At 38.9% G+C, this 21,643-nt stretch overlaps 1 protein-coding gene across 9 annotated transcripts in view; it reads left to right on the top strand.

Moving 5' to 3' along the window:
- RAPGEF2 (Rap guanine nucleotide exchange factor 2) overlaps positions 1-21,643 on the top strand; it is a 195,102-nt gene that overhangs the window by 115,047 nt on the left and 58,412 nt on the right. The window contains exon 1 of one of the 9 annotated variants that reach the window (XM_054204351.1): positions 6,232-6,300. The exons of 6 other annotated variants lie outside the window; for them this stretch is intronic. In XM_054204351.1, coding sequence (XP_054060326.1) covers positions 6,247-6,300 — 54 coding nt within the window. In that variant the 5' untranslated portion in view covers positions 6,232-6,246. Of the gene's footprint in view, positions 1-6,231; positions 6,301-6,365; positions 7,184-21,643 lie in introns of those variants that run through there. 2 more of the 9 variants (XM_054204350.1, XM_054204346.1) reach the window with 2 other exon arrangements.

The raw sequence follows: 21,643 nt of genomic DNA, 5'->3' as shown, positions 1-21,643 counted from the left end.
AGTAAAATTGATGCGCAATCTCCACCATTATTTGGGGAATCTGGAAACCTAAGGGCAGACTGGAGGATTTCTGCCAGTCCCTGTCTATGTCTGCACCTGGAACATAGTGATGAGAGTTTCAGATTCTCCCTTAAAGCTTCTGAGTAAAGTTCAAGAAAAACTGTTAGAAAGCGTATTGTGTTTGCTTAGAACAAAAATACTCCCCCTCCACTACTGCCAAAATCTCCCAATGAATAAACAAACAACAAAACCCAATAGAAAACCAGCTAGCATTTAGAGAAGAATGGAAAAATCTGGGTTTTGTTTGCTTTTAATCCATTAATATTTTATACTGAAACATTAAGTAATTGTTCTGCTGCCTGGGGTGGTCTCAGACACATTCAGTTCCGTGCCAGAACAACCATCCTTCTGTTTCAAACATGTCGGTGTATTTCAGGTAATGGGATTCAATGGGGCTGGTAAAGAACATAACGGTCTAGAATTTGGGCAGTTGACTGACCTCAGAAAAATCACTGAGTGTTATTCTTACCTTTAACAGTGCAGCAGTAGGATACATATGAGAGAGGTGTGCAGTTATCCAGCTTCCATAAAGTTTTCCTGCATTATTATACAGTGAAGAACATGAAATTTTGGGGGTGCCTCACATAAGTGAAGAACTTTTGTCCTTGGATTCCTGCTGTGAAATTAGTATGGACACAATGATACATGGCTTTTTGTGGGTGTTTTTTTCTGTCTTGTTTTTCCTCCAAGATAGTCAGGCGATTTCTATCTCGGTAGTGAACTTCGTCTCCAGCAAGTATGGGTGTCAAGGTATTGTTTAGATCTGGTAAACAGGCCCTGCTAGTCATCATTAGGCCCAGCTAATATCATCATTCTTGACCTTAAGAAGAGTGTTTGCTTTTTTTCTTTCATGCTTGTTTTCACAGTTTAAAAGCAGAAAGCACATTCTCATGTTCTCTGATTTAATTAGCACATTATCTTAAACTCTTGTCCTTACACCAAAGTGAGAAAGTTTTATGAACATTGGGAAAAACTTCATCTAGCCTAACAGACGGCACTTTTTTTTTTCACGTCTCAAGTACTGAAGCACTTAAGGCAATCAAACTAATCTGTGACCATTCTGCCAATTGGAATCATTAATAGCTCAAAATTTTCATGTCTAATTTTTAACATTTAATAATGATAATATATACTTATATGCATGTTATATGCATCAAACTTTAGGCTTGTGTAAGTAATAACCCTTTACTTTATTTAAAAAAAAACCAAAACACAGGTAAATCAGTTAAACATCACACAAAGTGACTTCACAGACATACGTACTAAATATGATTTTGATCTTGCAAGTAAAATTTAATAAGTAAGACCTTACAAGTGTTACAGGAACACAAAAGATACGTTGATCTTTATTTTATTTTTTCTTTAAAGCCTTGTTAGATTTAAAGCATAAGTAGATATGGAGTCCAGAGAAAAGTTTGTGTGCTGTGTTACTGTGGTGAGCCTTTGCTCAAGTCAGTTTTGTAAGCTAAAATAGATACTCTGGAAATGGGACATCTTGTCACGTTTGGGATGAGTATCCATCAGTTATAGGTTTTCTTTGTGTCTATTCTAACATAAGTGTCGTATGTAAGATAACTCGATGGCAAGTATTTTAAATGAATACCATCACTTGCTTCCGTTTTAAGATGGATGGCACGCAAACAGAAAGTTCGCTCTACTGAAAACAGAGCTGTGCACAGAAGGTGACAAATGAGCCTGCCGTCAAGGGGAAGATTGGCAGTCTATGGCACATCCACCCAGCTGAGGCACCAGCCTGACTGCTCTGGGCTTGTCATTATTTTAAAGATCGGGATTATAGATTCATCTGCAGCAGCAGCTCAACAGAAGGGCATTTGCTCAAATGGTCTGTAACATTAGTAAATGTGCTAGCAAAACAGCACTCATCGCCCCATTGTAACTGTTGCTTTGGTGTTGCCAACAGGGCGGTGAGCATCGTTATAATGATGTTAATGCCACAGCTTTGTGAATAAAAAAAAAAAATAAATAATTTGACAAATACCGTTACTTTTGGGTGAGGTGGTATTTTAGTCGTAGCAACTCACCTTGGAGAATGTATTTGGTAATTTTCCCTTATTCAACAGAGTTTTATTTAAAGTTCTCAAAGTTCTTGAGAAAACGTGAATAGGACAAGTGTGCCTGGACAATCCCATGTCTGCGTTATGCTGATAAACAGGAACTCGCTTGCATGAAATTGGGTCGTATGGACAGAGATTTAAATTACTGGCAGTAAATTTGCCTAAACACATTAGAATAAAGCTTTCATATTGTACGGGACATTTAAATGTACTGTAGCATTTGGAGTGAATTATTGTTCTGGGGTTTTAGTGGTTTCAGTTGGTGTTTTTAAATCTGATGGGAGCATCAGATTGTTATTTAGCAATCTCTCTCCTAAGGCTAGTGGGAGGGAGAGAGCATCAGCTTTATAAAATTCAGAAGCATGCTCCTGGGAACCGAACAGTTTTGTGTCCAATAGCCCTGAGCTTAACATCAAGTTTTAAACCTCCATTTCTTTCCAATTGAAAGAGGCGGGGGGAAGCAAAGATACCTCTGCCTTATTTTCCTTAAAAGGACATATACCATTTTTGCACTCTGCAGTGTAGCTGTCTATTCCACCTACACAACTGTGCAATACCTGTGTAATAGTCCCTTCACTGTGAAGGTTTCTGGGGCACACATAATGGTTGTGGGTTTTTTGCCTTATTCTTTGGTGTTTTTTTTCTATTTCTTTGACTCCCCCCCTCCCTCCCAGTTTCTAGCTGCTGGAGTTGTGAAGTGGCAGTAAATTTGGTGACCTTACAGTGTTCTGGCATCTTTTGCCTAAGATTTTGAACACGAAGGAAATGATACTTTATATTGTGTTTAAAGGCAAGGGGAAAATGTGCTGATAAGTTCTGTTTTTGAGGTACTTCAGGAAAAGGATGGTTTCTGTCTACGTAATCTGCATAAATGTTTAAGTTCTCCTGTAAATAGACGCGTGTTAAGGTGACTGCTTGAAATTGAAGATTTGAGGTAATCTGTTGTTGCAGCATTTGCCATTAACCTAAAAAGGTTTAATGCTCCGAGCATTGTTGACATTGCTTAGGAGAATAACATCCATGTGAGATTACGTTGTAGAATGTAAAATAGCTGAAAGGCATTAGTCAGACGCTGCTGAGGTCTGTATCATTTTCTACCTAAATTCAGAACTACTGTTCATGAATCCTGTGGGTAGTCCAATGATGTCCTAATGTTTGTAGTTGCTTTTGAAAGGATTTTTTTTAACATTCTTTTCTGCGACTCTGATGCCAGCTTTCTCATAAATACAACATTTTGAAAGCAGCTGGGGATAGCCCGTCATGTCCAATTATTGCACATCAGGTTTATTAACATCTCACTTTAATTGCCTAAAAGCATCAGCAAAACTGTTTTGCTCTTTTCAAACTTTAAGTCTAAGTGAGGAGTTCTTACATGGGTTTTAAAGTATGCATGAACACGAAGTTGCAGTTAGGTTTTCTTTAAGCTATTCGTGCTTGCTTAGGATAGAAACTTCCCAGGATATATTGTTCTAGTGCTTTACACTGATTTAAATTCTATTCATTCTTCACTGAAACATATAATGATTCACTGAACTTCTGCTTTAATTATTAGGTTTTTTTATAAAATGTAATTTATATGTAATTATTGTCTGAACTGATAATGGACAGTACATATGATTACACTGCACCACAGTACCTGGAAAGTGGTGGAAGTGGTGGCAGTTGAGGAGGAAGGAATAGGGAAATGGAATCAACTGTTTATTTCTTGGAATTGTTTTGATTCGCAAATTGCCCAAGTGGTGTTTTCTCCACCTAATTACATAAATATCACTGTCCACCTTTTGAATGTGAAGAGGCTTTTTTTGGTTTGTTTTGGAAACCAGCAAGTTTTCATCAGTCTGATGCACGTGAATGTCAATTAGACTTTGCTAAGTTACTTTAAATTTTGCATTTATATACGAAGTACTGACTTAATTTTCTGACAGGGCAGTAGAAGAGTATAGTAGTGGCCAGTAAGGAAGTGTTTGATGGCACCATCATCTGGAAGTTTAGACTTTCACTACCGTTTTAATGGTTTTGTTCATGTTTTCGTGTTAATCTTCAAGGCTTATGCTACAGAAACATAGGCTAGATTTTAGCTGGAAATACCAACTGATGCAGAGTAAGATGTGTGTTGATAGTTTCGTATGTAATGGAGTTCAGAAGGTGGTGTGCTCCCGTGCTACGCTGGGGAGATATTTCTGTCTTGGCTGAACTTCTTTTTTTTTTTTTTTTTTTTTTTTTTTTTTCCCCCTGACATGAGCCTAGAACCCCACGTTCCAATTCTGCTCATGGTGTTAACCGCAAGGCCACCAAATCAGGCTCAAGAGGGTTGTAATTGCTTTGTCAACAAGTAATATTTTTAAATTTTGTACTAGAGAGGGTTTGTCTAAGCTTCCTAGAATGAATAACTTCCGCTATTTCTGGTCAGCACTTCATCAGAAAATTGATTGCGCTCATCATTAGACTGTTTTACAAGGCTTAAGCATAATTTAACGTTTTTTAAATCATCTGTTAGTTGCACTGGCGCATTACAAAGACTTTTAAAAATTCTGAACTAATTTTTGTAATTCAGTCGTTTAAAGAATAGCTTATCTTTTAGCATATACTAGAAGACCAAGAGCACAAGTGTCATTAAACTCTAACAAATGTAAATATATTCGATTTATTATGTGCTGTGTGTGAAATGGTGTCCTTAGAATAACTGTGGAAAAAATAGACCAGATATTTCAGGATATTTTCTTGCCTTACTAGAATTCATTTCCACTAATTTTTATAGCCTCATTTACTAGCAGTCATTGTCATTACTGAAAGAAATCACTGTGTAACAAACTAAACTAATTATCAGTGGACATGTTATTTGGGTGGAAGGCAACTGCTGGTTGCATGACATAGTATTCTGTAGTAGTCATATTTTTTCCTGTGTGTTTTTGCCTGTGTAACAACTGTTAAGTCTTTTTTCTATTGTTCTTGTTAAGGCAGGGGCGGGGGGGGAAGGGACTTTGAAGTTACTTTAAGTACAGATGGTCTCTGATTTTAAAGAACGTGTTGTAAATGTGTTAGAGAACTGTATTAAAGTTGAAGCCTAATGGAAGAGTGGCACGTTCCTCTTTGCCCTGGCTTGGGCTCCCCTGTGTCAACTGGGGAGAATTTTTGGCACTTACTTTTTGGCACATTGTATAGGGCTGACAAGTTTATGGCTTAAGCGTGTTCCCCGTTGCGTTTTAGCTCCTCTGCAGCATGATGTGGCTAGTATAACAGGAGAAGTGGTATAGTGCAAATGGGAGTGACCAGGGAAATTTCTGTGTTTAAGATATAATTGCAGTCAGAGAGGAGAATTACAAGAGCCATATGTATATCAATCTCTTCCAGATCTCGCATTTTTAGTGGGATTTGTGTATTCGGTGTGCAAGGAGAAGCAGGAGCTGTGTTCAGAAAGACTTTAAACGATGTGTTAAAGGGTTCTGGACGTTGACCTGCCACAGTCCCTGGCTATCTGTGGCCTGCGTCGTGGTGAAGCTGCTGAAAATCTGAGGGAGCTCATCAAGCGCGCTGTTTATAAATACTTGATAACAATGTTTACAGCTCTGCAGCAACACTCTTTTGGGTGGGGGAAAAAGGAAGGTGATGTCAAGCCCTCTGCTTTATCCTCACCTTCGTGAAAAGTCGTGTTCGGTTCAGGATTTGGCGAGGTAAACGTGGGTCCTTATTCCCACCCTGACTTCGGTGATATTCTTAGGAGCCGGCAGCGAGCGGATCCCTCCCCTCTGGGGCTGCCCCGATCTTCAGAGGCTGATACCAGACACAGGCAAGAGCTTGCTGTTTTATCTGCATTGTCCATCTCTACCTTAATGAGTGAAATGGTTAAGTATCCGAGGGGGCGAGCCTCGAGGAATGTGTCTTCCATTTGACTTGAATATTTCGGTGGATAAAGGGAGAGGAAGGGAGAGGGAGGGAGAGGAGAGAGTGAGAGAAATCCACTTACATCACTGGAACTGCATTGAGTGTGTGCCTGTGTGCAGGTTAAGAGACAGACTACAGTGTCTTTGCTTTCTGCAGGAAGCAGCAATGCCGTTTGTATCCTAAGAGGAATTTTTTATTTAGAAAAGGAAGCATTCTTTCTACCCAGGAAATGGCTTTCCTTGTGCGTTGCTATGCCAACTGCCTGCAGCCATGGTCTTCCAAAGTAAGCACAATAACGTAATTATATTGGCGTATTGCATTCAGAGTCATGATTCTCTGGGTTTTTGTGTGTGTGTAACTGTGTTGTATTTCTGTTGCTGACTCTTTGGGCGGTAGACGTGCTCGTCTTGATTGCGAGGAACAGGCATCATAAAATTAAATGTCCATCAATGTCATGCTGTTAAGATTAATTGTGCAAACTTGGTTAGCTGAGTGGAACAGAGATCACTGGTCACTACTCTGTCAGCATCATTAGCAGCCAGGGGAGGAGGTCCCTATCCGCGGGCTCTGCCCTGATTTTGGGGGAGTGGAGGGTAGTGGTGGAGCCGGGGGGAGGCTGCGTGTGTGAATGTGTGTGATTGCAAATGAAACAGGAGTATTAACAATGCTTGGCTGAATGCTGGAGGCTGGTTCCTGCACCCTGACTAATATAATACTGTATTAAGCCTTTTTGAGGGAGTCTCTGTGCAGTCAGCCATTTTAGCTTTTTTCCTCCTTTTTCTTTGCTTCCCATTCCTCGGGCTCGGGGAATGGTTTTGTTCCCTTGGATGAATGCTGGCTATGTAGGGTTTCATCAGGCTCTCTACGTCCTGACATGCTTAGACTTTCAGCGTTACGAAAATGGAGCCTAACGCTGTCGTTTGGATTGCTGCTCTGCACTACAAGTGCGAGGGGGGGGTTGAGCTTACCAGTAGTGACACTTTTAGCTCCAGCTTGCTTTCCCCCCCCTCCTCCTCTTTTTAATGTGATGCTGTAGAGGGTGACTTGCCATCCATAAGAAATTGGTACATGATGTGTAAATTCAGTTCGGCTTATGTTTCTTCATTATGAAACCACTTGCAATCCCAGCTAACCATGGAGTTATGGGCCAGCAGGAGAAACACTCAGTAAGTATTGCAAATTCTGTTTGTTCTATCAATAACCTGTCACGGGCAAACTGCATGGAGATTGAAACTGCTTGCCGTCCTGCTCACGGGCTTTCCTGCTTGTGAATTTAATATAGTGGGTTTCGAGGGAAGGCTGTACCTGAGGTGGCGTTAGAGTCGGTGACTGTATTTAAGATTGCTTTTAGCTTAGAAAAGGCAACTCTCTAGGCTCTTTTTGAATGTTAAAAATTTAGTGGGGAAATGCTGACATACATGGGGCAAGAAGCGATATGCATTCAGTTAAAATTGTTATGCATTTGTTAAAACTTCAGAGAAATATTCAAGCTGTATAACAAGTGATATAATTGCAGGTGGTGATAAGAATAGATTTATTCTGTCTCGTGTATGGTACTAGCGTGCTGTTGCCTTGTAGCATGGCGTTTAACATCTGTGATATACTTATGCTGAAAATGCAGAAACTGTTAGTAAAACATGGAACGAACAAAAGGCGTAAGTACTGATGCTTTCTAATTGATCCCATGAGTCAGCTACACCTTTGTCATGCTTTAATCCCATAGGCTGCCTGTGTTTATTGTTTGGGAAAAATGCATTCATAAGCAGAAGAGCAAACATTATTTAACAAGGCCTCAGGTGTCAGGAATCAGAAATTTAGGTTTTTCATGATAAAAAGATTCTAGAAGTATATAGAAGTATAGATTCTTATTGCTCAGTTAACATGCTTAAATCTTCCTGCTAGATTTTCCTACGGTTCAATATAATTTTCAACCTGACAATGTTTCTTGAAAAGATATTTATATAAATATGTTCTGTGCATACTATGTGTGTTGGAATGTGTACAGTATGTTCAGCATATACAGCTAAGAATCGTGAATGTTGGGAAGATGTGATAGCTGGAACTTTTTAAAGTAGGAACATTTTCTTCATAAATTCAGTTTTGATTGTGTAGAAATACGGAAACTAATCTAGAAACATTTCAGAATGCATCTAGTGGATTTTTCTTATGCACATAGCAGACACATCACACTTTCTTGTTGTAGACTGTCTTGTTCTTTTCCCTTATTCTTAATTACATTCTAAGTATAAAAGAGTTCACGTTACCCAATCATTTGGTGTTCATGAAATATTTAGAACTTAATCTAAAAAAGAAAAATCTCCTTTCCTCCTGAATCTCAAGTACTGAAGAAGCTGAAATAGACTAGGATACCTTGAATTTCGAATAGGAATAAAATGAGAAAGCTCTTTCTACTCTGTGAAGAATGTTGATGAAAAGTTCTAGATTGATTCTGGTAACCCAGCAAGTCTAACTGTTTATAGATAAAGGAAAAAATTAACCTGGCATTTTAGAGACTCTGAACAAGTTCTGCCATATTTTAGTTATATTACTTTGAATTAATTAAATCAGAGATATAAATTACACTCTCTGGACTAAAATGTAGGAATAGTAAAAGGGGAAAGCTTACGGTATTGCTTTACAAGAAAATGAGGTTACCTCAAGAAATGTCCACATATATGTAAGAGAAAGAAATCATACTTTGACATAGGGCTGACACACAATTGCAGATTTTGACATAGTTTATAGAAGTTATAGAGTTATAGAGTTTATATAGAAGTTTAACATGGAACTGTTAGGACAAAATGTAGCTTAGCAGAAAACACCACTTTGGCAAAGAAACTTTACATGCTTGGGTCTCCAGGTAGAGCTTAGTTTGCTTGGAAAATTGAACTGAAAGATGTGGATTCTTGGTAGAGGGGCAAGGCAAGCTTGGAGTTTCAAGGTATATAGACTTTGTCTTGCTTTGCGCAAAAGGAAAACTTATTGAATTAATCACTTCTGGTGATGAGTTATTTCCATATTAGTATGTTCCCAAAATCCTAAATCTTTTATTGATATCCAACTTGATCTTATTTCAAGGAGAGAGCCTTAATTACTTCTGTGACATCCCCGCCTAGAGTCTCACAGCTTAATTTGCTGGGACAATCTGGAATTGAATGCAAAAATCTTCTCCGCAAGGTTTCACAAAATTCTGTGAATTAATTTTAGTTTATGTTGTTAAATCTTAATTTTACATTTGTTTAGTTAGGGAATGAGGGATATGCGTTAAATCTACTGTTGTGTGAAAATGGTATGCAAACTGACCATTATGTTTGTTGTGGTGAGAATGGAGGGAGGAAAAGTAAAAACTTGTGTTGCGTTTCTGGGATTACTTAATATAAGAAATAAAATCAGATGCACCAATCATGTACTGGTGCTACATGTCTCACACTTTCTAAATTGGAAGAGTTTGAAGCAGTGCTACGGATGCCTGTCTGAAGGTGGTGTTGCTCTGTGGGTGACGTTCCTTGATACACAGCTGTTGTCATCTGCTGAGCAGGGACTAAAAGTATGCTCTGGGTGAAGGATGGCAGAGAAACGAAAGCTGGATTGTTGAAAAAGTAGTTCTGCTTAGTTATTGTATTTAAAGTAATTAACCAGATTTCGTGTAATTCAGTAGGTTTGTTCTATTTGGCTGTATCCTTGCTGATTTTTAAGAGGCCTCTCAACTAGCCTTGTAGTGCTGTCGTTATAATTTTCCTAATTTTAAATGTTAGGAGGATGAGTGTTGTTTCCAAAATGGTCACTTTGTGGATGTTGAAACAACTAGCTCTTGAAAAGTTTTACACATTGCATTGTATACTTGCTTTATTATGTGGAAAAATCACGTGAAGGTCTAGCATATGAAGGTTCCCACGGTAGATTTGGGCCTTCTAAAATGTTATCTTTCCATCTCATGTCTCCTTTTCTCTTGTATGTGTTGTTTGTAGGAACTTTGATTGAAGTTAGTTTAAAAAAATATGAAAAAATTGACAGGTGTAAAGGCTCTTAAAAATGCGACTTGAGATGCCTAGTTCTTTCATGAGTATGTAACTTAGGAATTGCAGGGTACATTGGAGTGCCTTATGTACAACCTGTGAGAAAGGATAAGTTACATTTTTACTTTGGGTACTATTGATATTAAGTCTGCTAATAAGGGTTATGTTTCACTGCCAGCCCAGTGACTCTCCTTTAGTCATCATGTAGCTTGACCTGTCTTGAATTACTGAAAAATATTGAAAGCAGTAAGGCAAATCTTTGTGAACTAATTTTGGGTCACAACAACCAGATGCGGTGTTACAAGCTTGGAGAAGAGTGGCTGGAGAGCTGCCTGGCAGAAAAGAACCTGGGGGTGTTGGTTGACTGATGGCTGAATATGAGCCAGCAGTGTGCCCAGGTGGCCAAGAAGGCCAAGAGCATCCTGCTCTGTATCAGGAACAGTGCGGTGAGTAGGACTAGGGAAATGATTGTCCCCCTGTCCCCCTGTACTCGGCACTGGTGAGGCTCCACCTCGAGTACTGTGTCCCATCACTACAAAAAAGACATTGATGTGCTGGAGCGTGTCCTGAGAAGGGCAATGAAGCTGGTGAGGGGTCTGGAGAACAAGTCTTACGAGGAGCGGCTCAGGAAGCTGGGGTTGTTTAGCCTGGAGAAAAGGAGGCTGAAGGGAGACCTTATTGCTTTCTACAGCTACCTGAAAGGAGGTTGTAGAGAGGTGGGGGTTGGTCTCTTCTCCCAGGTAACAGGCGATAGGACAAGAGGAAATGGCCTCAAGTTGCGCCAGAGGAGGTTGAGATTGGATATTAGGAAAAATCACTCCACTGAAAGGGTTGTCAAGCATTGGAACAGGTTGCCCAGGGAAGTGGTTGAGTCGCCATACCTGGAGGTATTTAAAACATGTGTAGACGTAGTGCTTAGTGATATGTTTTAGTGGTGGTTTTTGTCAGTGTTAGGTTGATGGTTGGTCTCGATGATCTGAAAGGTCCCTTCCAACCCAGGCAATTCTATGATTCTGTGACTCTAAAATATGGTAAGAACAAGCCAAAGATTTGTGGCCCTTTGCTAGGGCCCTCCTTGCTCCCAGGAATGAAAAGGAAGTGAGTGGTATTTTGAGGAAGAGTCTTGTCTGGTAATTGTTCAAATATGGTTATTTTAGCTTGGTAGTAGTGGTGTTGACATAATATTCTGGAAGAGATTATCCATATTGTTTTATAACTCAAACAATACAGTAACCTGGGATAGTTATTTGTCCTTGGAGTGAGCATCACGCAACACTAATAAGACATGGGAAAGAGAGGTGTGATGGTGTGATCACTGGCTATGCTTGGTAAGCTGAACAATCTGAGGTGGCATCATACCTGGATATTTATATATACATCTCTCTGGAAAAAAATACATGTATGCAAAAGAACTTTGAGTAGGTAGTAACCTGTTAGCTGCTGGTGGTTCTGATTTTTCGTCATCTTAATGAATTAGATTGCACTGGGACTTGATACAGATTTTTCCTGTTGTTGCACAGGCAACCTTTATTTTTATTGCCTGTTGAAACGAGGTTTCTGGTTTGGCCCCAGCTGATTATTCCTTTCCTTTTGGAAAAAAACATCTTCTCTGTAGACCAGTGAAGGAGTTGTGGGTTTTTCCTGTGATTAGGAATAGTATTTCACCTCTTCATAGATACAGTCTTCATGATACAGTCCTTAATTACATGACCATATATCTTCTGCAGGATTCATCTCGAGATTAATAGCTCTGGTTTAATGAGCAGCTGTTTGATATTTTGGGCTAGCTTCATTGCTCAAATGGCCAGGTTGTGTTTATGGCATATTATTCAAGTCCTGCTCTGAAACTGAAAGCATTACTTTTTGTTTCTTCTGTGGCTTTCTAAGGTGTTTTTAACTACAGTGTTCATATGATTTGTTAAAGTAATGCAGGGGTGGGCAGTATCTTTGTTTTTCATGTAGCTCTGTTGAAGCAAATCTTTGGCAAAAAGTAAGGAAAGAATTTTAAGAACTTAAGATGCTTATTCCTCAGCATAGCTAGGCCTAAGTGAGCGTTCAAAGCATGGATTTTGTTATTTGAATTTTCTGTGTATTGGCCCAGTTCAGGTACTCAGGGTTGATTTTAATTGACTTGCTTGGCATCCTACCAGAGATCCGTGGTGGAGTCTGGCTAAATTCCTGTTCTCCAGGACAACATTTAACTGCAGATATTCTCAAAAGCTTATAAATGGTGAAATTTGGGTCATTTCATAGAAATGACAGGGAATACATTAGTGACCTGTAGAGATGGCAACGAAAGCATCCTTGGCATATAGGAGATGTCCTGCAGTCTTTCTGTTACTGCTTCAAGGCCTGGGGATTGCACAGCACATTTAAGAGTCGGGGAAGAAAACCACACCAAAACCCCACCATCTGTATGTAGATTGTGCACGTGTGCACAAAACTGCTTTCTCTACCTTCTTAAGAAGTAGATGAAATTTCTTCAGGTCAACATGGTTGGTGTTGAAGATCTCACAGTAGGACACTTCTTTAGAAAGTTTATGAAGTAGGAAGAGTTCAGGCATCACAATGAGAATGGCGAAACTAATGTAATCAATATTACTGGTTCTGGTTTATGTTCCGAAGTGACCAAATCTGGTGGTGGTGTTGGAGTGCTTGCAAAGTGGTATTTATGATGGTGCACACTGAAATGTGTCATTTATAGTCACAATACAGATGTGAACCTGGAAAGGAAAGTCAGCTTCTTCCAAAAAGCTATTTTGAGACTAACAGACTAATACTATTTATCACTACTGAGTTGTAGGCACTCCTGCCTGATCTTCAGGCATGCTGAAAATCCAGTTGAAATTGCGAGCTGCCGATACCCAACAATTAAAAAAACAAAAACCCAACAAACAAACAAGAACAACAACAAAAAAACCCCAAAACCAAACCCAAGCAACCAAAAAGCCAAGCATCTAAAGAAACAAAAAATCCTGAAGCCCTTAATGTAGTGTTGATTTGCTCCTGATTTTATGAGTTAATAAAGACACGGGAATAATAGAAGCTCTAAAAAGCAGAAGATAATGGACTGTGTTGAGCATAGTAGCGTAGGTTAAAAATATCAGGGAATTAGCAAGACGCATGTAGCAGAGCATGAAGTTCATTGTAGCTAGAAGCAGGCACAGTCAACTAAGGAAATCCTGTGCCTCAAGCTGATTCTTCCACCTGCAAAATATTTGCACTCCCTTGCAGAATACTGGTTGAAGAGTTTTAAACAGTGGTACTTGTGCTTGTACTTAAACACAAGTGACGTAAACTTAACAGTTTAAGTTTAGCAAATGGACCGGGAAAAATATTGCAACAAGATGAAGTAGATTAGCTTTTTGGAAATTTAATGCTTAATTATCTAAGGCAGGGAATCTCAGATAGTGGTATGCAAAGAAATATGTAGCTTATAAGAGGATTGGAAACTGCTGTCAGTTGTGTTATTTATTTTTGCAGTTGTGATTGCCCCTGCTGGTACTACTCCAGTATGCAAAAGCAAGGAAAGTGTTCTGTATCTGCTGCTGAGACGACATGAAGCTCATCTGCAAAATACTGTAAAATACAATCTGTACTTGATAGCGTTACAGGTTGTCTGCAAATCAATGAAATATCAAAAATAACTGTACGTGATTTAACAATACAAGCATTAGGAACCATGATTTCTAATTTCTAAAATAGAATTGGATGAATATTTGAATTGTGTTCAGACCATCAGCTCTCTGGGATAATGAATGATGTTGATGCTGGAAACTCTTAAGTATAATTATTTTAAGCTTATTTAAAATTTGTTTTCCTTCAGCTCTCTGAGATATTTTTTTATTCCTTGGCGTATACTAGGCTTCAAATTATTACTACAAATTAGTCCTTAACAGCATCCTTGATGTTTGAAAAGCTGAACTAATTTTGCTAACCCTTTCAGGAATACACAGTGGTGTGATTTTTGTCTGGCTGAAATAAATACAAGATTTTCAGGATCTCAGGATTATTTTATTAAAGTCTGATTTTGATTTTTGATATCTTAGTTGCAACAGCAGATATATAGCCAGTCTATTAATTCTTTTCACTTGAATTGATGCATTCTTGTTAGTATTCTCTAAATTTAAAAATTCATTGAAGTAACATTACTGGAAAGAAAAAAACACCTTGAAAGTAGAGTATTTAGGGAGTTCGTGAAGGTGAGGAAAATACTGAAGCAGTGTTTCCCGTGTTCTTTATTGCCAATGGATGAGAAGTACTACTGACTGTGAAGACCCTACGTGATAAGTATAGTTAATGTTAAGGATTTGAGAAAAATGAAATATTAATGTCTCAAGATTTACCCTTGACCAAAGAACCTTGTACCTGCCACACTTCATTTTCAATGTTGTATTTAAAAGAGTCTGGTAGCTGTAGTCTGAGAAGTGTGGGATGACCTCTGCAGGTTTGCAGATTTTTTAGGATTCTAACCTCTGCGTGCTTAATCCCTCAATCTGTTACTGAAATGTAACTGGCACTCGTCCGATATCCCAGTACTGGATAGTTGGTGGTTCTTCCAGTTTTGTCAGCTTGCCAGTAGTCTTTTTTTGCTGTTCATTTTGAGATGGTGATGATTCAGCTGAGAACCACAGGAAGAATAAACTGTACTGAAGGGGTCTCTGCTCGGTGGGTTGCTTGTGAAAGCTGATCCTATGCCCGAGAGCTGGAATTTATAGGAGTGTTTGTCATTCCTTCCTAAACTCGTGTGTGCATGGGGGTACTAGAAGGGCAAATGAAGGACAACAGATTGCAGTGCTTTTCTGTGGGTGATGTTTGACAGTAAATAGCCTTATGTTAACATGGCAACATAGCACCTGACCCAAATAGTGCTGCTTAGTCCCTAATACATCTGAGATACAGGGGTGGAGATGAGCTATTGCCTAATTGTTTGTTTGTTTGCTTGAAAAAGAGGAAGGATCACAACCAGTTGCGTTTGAAAGAACTGGAAGACAGTATGAAATTTTGTGTAAGTGGTGTTTGTAATTTACGCTTGTGATGCTGGACTTGGTTATTAGATTAGTGCAGTATAGTAGTGTGGAAGAATGTGGGTCCAGCCTTTGGCCAAAAGGCTTCATCTGTCTGTTTGGGTTGCACTCACTGCAAATGTGAAGCTTGCTACCACGAACCAGCCTCATAGTATTTAGTTAATCTGGCGTTCTCCGCTTGGCCTAAACCTTAAGCTGGTCAAAAAGCTAAAAATAAGGGCATCAGTCTTTTTGTGGTCCATGGTCTCCATTGCAAATGTTGGAGCACAAAATCCAGCATTTTACTTCCCTTTTCATGAAAAGTGAAAGAGGATTTTCTGAAATGGAGAGTAGCCTGCTAGATCTCACAGCTTGGACTGGCTAGTGTGTTAGCCTTTACCGAGGCCCGTGTTACAGGCAGTCAAGTTAATATCCCCTACAATATGCTATTCCTACCAAAGCTTGTCTAGAGCACCGTAAAAAGGCATCAAATAATTTGATCTGCTACAAATATCAATAGCTCCTGTGCTTTGTGGTCCTTGTGCTAGATGGTGGGTGGGAGTGTGAGTGCCCCTCCTTTAGTTCAGAGAGGCTTTCTGATTTTTCGTTACGTGTCTTCTGAGTTCCAGTTTAGTGACTATAGTAAATGACAACAGAAAGCTCTGAACCATTTGACAAAATGTGAGAATTTTGCCTTGAATATGAAGATGGTTGTGACTCTTCACACTCAAATATATGCACACCTCCATGGCATTTGCAGCTTGTAATGGCGATGACACTTCTCCTTTGGACTGGGAATATGAAAACTGGTTTAGTACCAACCTTCTCTTTCAGCCCTGGCTTCTTGACTTGAATCAAGAGCCAATTGCTTTTCAAAATAAAGGAGAAGCAGGCGTGTGAGTTAGGATGCAAAGAAGTGCAAAGTATTACATTATAGCTGCATTTAGTATCTGTTAATAAGCTAACAGATGCTGTGGCAATGGTAACATGTAGCCGCATGCAATCCTTGTAACTTCTACCTGTCCTACTTATTCCAACTGTCCCAGGGTTGGTTGGTGACCAAGTGAAAACGTTGCTGACGTTTGGTACCAGTAATGTGTCCTCTTGGTAACTGCAGTTACCTGATCTTCAGAGGGATATGGACAGCCAGGGAGGAACCACATTGTAAACCCGGACAACAGCCCAGCGGTCAAATTCCTCAACCTGTGATTTCTTTCACTCAATCTATAAATATTGCCTCATTTTATCTGGCTGCAGCCTGTCAGCTTGCTTGCTGACAAGCCTAGGCGCTGTGCACTGGGTCATTTGGACGCACTGACTGCGTAGGATTTATTACTTTACAGCCCGACTCCAAACTGTGACTTTGCAAGTAAGAAAAATGGATTAAAGCTGGGTTTTTGTTTTGTTTTTTTTTTTTTTTCCTTCTCTGAAGAATGATTTCATAAAAATGACGTTGTGCTATTTTGCAGGTCTGCTCCCTTTGTGTATTTAGTTGTGTTGGCTTGCTTTATAGTTAAAAATAGGCTTTTTACTGTTCTGTGCTGCTGTTATTCCTGCAGAGCCAGGAGAATGAGAGCTGGGTTGTGCTCATAGGACTCCATCCATAGCATTGTTTCCTAAATGCCTGTCTGCTGCTGCGCGCCTGCCAACCTACCGAATGCTGTAGGAGTTACATGAGTGTCAGGAAGGTCTAACGTGGGATGATTTGAAAGGGCATGGTGAGGCCTGAAAAAGAGAATATGGCTGCAGAACTGGACCATGGATTTAATATTGGTAGTGGGATCGGTGGCTTGAAAGTGGAGCGATGAAGGACACGGTACCTGAAAACTGGATGTATTTGGTTGCGGTTGAAAAAACTAATCATTCTAGATTGTGGGAAATCTAAACTGAATTGTGGGAATTATTTCTTGGTTAGCTATATCCTAGGTTTGCTGAACCGTCAGCGCTGTTCTTGTTTTAACACATACATTTTTATATTTTTTTTTTGTGCTCTTGATTTGTTTGGTTTTTTTTCCTTATACGTAAGCAACTAAAGGTTCTTCAAAACTTGCATTGTACATTTTCTGCCTCTGCTGCTTCACTGATCAAGGTACAGCTTGACCTCTAAATCTTAATGTATTCCTGATAACAAGCTAGGAAAAAAAAAAACCACCTTCCAAATGCTTGGCAGGCAGGAGCTCTTTACTCTTCTAGATTGCTCAGGAAAGAGCCAGATGTCAGACTTGGATGTGTCTCCCTGGCACGCTTGCCTTTTCAGTTTTGACCCACATCACCGGTGGATTTTCAGCTAGGTTTTTTGTCCTTTGAATAAGGATCTGACTGTAGAGGGATTTTGTTTGAAATATCCAAAAATAATGTAGAAGGATCGTTTTTTTTCCTGTTGTCCTCACTTTTAAGGAACCATGAGTAAAAGGAAAATGCATGAATTTATGGATTTCGGAGCCTTTGTAAAGTGTCCTACTTAAATAATTAACTCCGCATCTGGAAATGGTGGTCCACTGAATTTTTTTAAGGCAAGTGAGAAGACTCATAATAATTCTTTTGAAAGTGAAGCTGTTAACAGCTGTAAGAGCAGAATAAAAAGCAAACTAAAATGAAAACGGTGTTAGTTTCTGTTAATAACTGTAGGTCTGTATGCTAGGTGTACCTCTCCTTGCTCGTTGGTGTATGACTTCTGCAAACATTTTCTGTGGTCTGACTCCAGGAGTTTCTGTCCTGTTTAATTTTGCTCGTTTTGAAAACAGTAGGTTCTTTTAGTTGATAATCTTGGGTTTTGTGGTGGGTTGGTTTTTTTTTTGGTTTTGCGAGAAGATGAGAGATCTCCTGCATTTCAGAGCAAAGGATTTCAGAAATTTCCATTTAGCAGAGAGTTTCCAAGATCCCCGAATACAGCTGCTATTCCTAAATAAACGGATACTAGATCTTAGTTTCACAAACAGTGGCATGCATGTCAGCAGTAGTATACAGAAAATCTAGTTATCTACCTCTTTCCTGTTGAAGGAAGAGGTTGTTTAGACAGTTAAATGTCACTCCTACACCTGCCACTTCCATTAGTATTGTACATTGCTATTCTTTCTGTGATGATGGTACCCAGGGAAAACTAAATTTAGGCATTCCTGAGTTAGAGTAATATGATTTTTTTTTTTTTAAGTGCAGGTTCAGTGTTCCAGCTGGGGTTTTATTCAGTTAAGCATGCAGAGATAACATGTTTTAATGCAGTAAATGACTAAAATGTCTACCACTTTTATAAAAGAAAGTAACCTTCTTAATCTCTTGCACCACGGGGTGTTACAACAAAGACCATTCTGGCACTGTCACGAATCAGCAGTGAAGATTTGACACTCAAGTTTTCTGGTGACTGCAAGGTGACCTAGTGCAGTAGGTGATGCACATGCAAACATCCTGGGTCTCTATAGTTTATCTTCTGGTAGGTGGGAGGAAAAAAAGATGAACTTCACTAATTTTATTTGTAGAATGGGATTCAGTTATTGGTCCTGGTATTTCCCGCTGATTTCTGTGCTGCTTATTTTTCTGCAGCTTGGCAATCTCTGATTTAAAATCTCTTCCTAAATAAACACCATTAAAATATTTCATGGTGTCCATAGAATATAGAAGCTGCTACGTGGATTGTGTTTTTTAGTATGCTGTTGGCTTAAGGCAGGAGTATAAAGGGTGATTTAAACTCTGTGTGCACACCTGCACAGACATGAATAGGTAAATTTCTGGAAGCCACATCTGAATGTCAGCATTTTAAGCAGAATAGCACGGTGCTTCAATTGACAATGTCTCTTTGCTCTAAAGCAGCCTTGGTTTTAGCGGGCTCCATGTGGGGCCTTCTTGTTTGCTTATTTTGTTAATATGCTGTTGTGGACCTTTGTAAAAATTAGGTCATTTTTATTTATTTACTTATTTATTTCTAAAAAGGAGAGGGCTACTTGAACTTAGCATTTAATATTACAGTTGTGAATAACTACCACTTAGACGATAAAGAAAAGCTCTGCAGGTTGCTCCAAAATTTAATGGAGATATTACTAATATAAAAGATGCTTCTGTGTTGATCTGTGTAAATAATTTTAAATGGCTTTGCACAGTTATTGCTGCACCGTGCTCCAGAATTTAGGGAATGTCTTCGCACTCACTAAACGTGCTGATGAAAAGAAGAAAAATGATCCTTTACTTTTTCCCTGCCAATGATCACAGTGAGCACACACATGTAGATCTTTTGCCCAAACTAGTAAATATTCGTAGTAGTTCAAGGAAGTTGGAATCTTGTTCTGTGTGACAGAATAGAAACTCTGGAGGTATTGGGAATGCATGATACCACATACGGTTTTAAAAGCTTGTGTCAGTGTGAAAGAATTTCATTAATTTTCTTTGGCTACCAAATGAGGGAAAATGAAAAAAAAAATTTAACAAGCAAAGCTGGGAGCGTTACAGCAATGTTCAGTGTCGTTATATTGCCACCGCATGAGTACAGTTCCACTGTCAAAACTCATAATATAAGTAATAAAGCTGTTTGAGTAGTCATGTTAGTATAGCATTAAAAAAATCATGGATAAGGTAAAATCGTACTATTTTAAGATTTTGCAACGTTAGTCATGTATAAAGGGAAATGCTTGTCATTTAAAAATATTTTGAGGTGTCTTGTTGCTATACTGTTTTTACATTATTCAGAAAAACAGCAAGACGTTACCTGTATTACACTATAATGCAAATATGACACCTTTTTATTCTCTGTGCATTGGTCTCAGAAGTATTATCTATAAACTTTAAGATGTTTTTAAGTAACCTTTATTTTAAAATTCACCTTATTTTAAGACTAAAATACCTGTTTTTAAGTAAAATTATTTGCTCATTGTTTTGACCGGCATTTTTTTAAAATTTTGTATCATTGTTTTGAAATGCTTGCTATTATGCAATTAGCAATCTCAAACCAGTGATTATGGTAATACACGTTTTTGCTTTCTATTAAAGACTGCTACAATCAGAATATTCTTAAAAACAAGGTTTAGCAAGTGCTTTGATGTCCACTTGTGTGTTGAGATGCGCATCTTGTAATATTGCAGTTCCTCAGGGTTTTTTTTGTTTGAGGTGAATCAAAAATGTGCATGAAAATAGAGGAAACTTCCACTGTAGAGCAAGCACACAGAAAAAAAGGTAGTCACGGTGCTTGATTTCTTATTTGGAGCCAGTCGTTAGCAGAAGAATTATGCATGCTTCTCTCCTATTGCTTAAGTTACTGAAAAGCACAGTCATTGCATTAGGAAAAAAGGAAGCCAACCCACTTTTCTCATGAGCTATTCCTTGATACTACAAAGCAAAGATAATCCCATAGTTAAAACTGCCAGGGTGGCATTGACATGGCTGCAGACATCAAACATAAAACCAAAATAATTTCGTTTAATTACTTGTGAATTGTCATGTCTCTATTTAAGTTTTCATCAAATTTCTTTCAAATAATTTGGTATTTTATAGAGGTAAGACTCAGTTTACAAATGGAAATCTCCAGTTTTTGCATCTGTGCACAGCATCTTCCTACATATCTATATCTTTTAAAAACATTTTCCTTGGAAGTGTACAGAATACTTAAGTCTTTACTAAGAAGGTACCAGTAAGAAAATCTCAAATGTTATGATGGTAATAATGTTGAGTTTTGTCTTTTTTTTCCTCCTTTGGTTAGTCTGCTTCTGAGTAATAACTACATAAAAACACAGGCTGGCTTCAGATTTTTCTGCTTGGAGGAGTGACATGGATCTGGAAGGGATTTTCTGGGTCACTGCCATTACACACTATTGCACAGCACGTCCATAACTTTGTCTAGCTTTGGTTTGAAAGCCTTCTCTACCACAGCTCCTGTCGAGCCTGGTTTTGAGAATCTCTGTGGTTCATTAGGTAGCAACCTTCTTTCAACTTCCTGCTCGTTAGGCTTTGCCACCTGCATTGCCTTTTACTGGAAATATTTCTTTTCCCTCCTTCCTATTTCTAGATAGTGATCGTACCCTCGCTCAGCTTGGGCTGAATAAACCATGCTCCTCTTGCATTTTCTCAAATACTAGTTTTTCTTCTGATAACCTGGTGGTTCTTCTCTGAATCTATGTATGTGTATGGCTTTAAGTCCGCCTTTATTGCAAACATGCAGCTGGGAATGTGTGCTACATTTCAAAATTAGGTCTCTCCTGGGGCCACGGAGAAGAGCCCAGAACTTCTGTATTTCTGGATGATGCATGCTGTGATCTTACTGGGTTCTCCTTCTGTTGCGTCACCTTAACAGTTCAGTCACCTTCTGATTAGCCGATACGCTGAAACTCTTTTCACAGTCATTTCTCACAGATGAGTTCCTAGATTCTTGGGTTTTGTCTCCAAGTGCATGATCTCATGTCTTCTTATACTGTATTTTATTTCTCTTACTCCAAGTAGGAGTCATCCTACTCTCACACAAGACTGTCCTGCTCATTTCTTGTACCAAGAGTGTCTCTTTGCACTGTGTTACCAGCAGGTTTTACGAGCACTTTTGGTTTTTTCCCCACTTGGAAAGAGGGGAATTTTAAGATCTTTCTGGTATCTATCATTTTTCTGTACATAATTATTTGGGTAGCCCTTAATT

This window comes from Rissa tridactyla, chromosome 5 (assembly GCF_028500815.1).
Source record: "Rissa tridactyla isolate bRisTri1 chromosome 5, bRisTri1.patW.cur.20221130, whole genome shotgun sequence".
NCBI classification, from domain to species: domain Eukaryota; kingdom Metazoa; phylum Chordata; class Aves; order Charadriiformes; family Laridae; genus Rissa; species Rissa tridactyla.
This window is presented reverse-complemented; position numbering and strand designations above follow the sequence as displayed.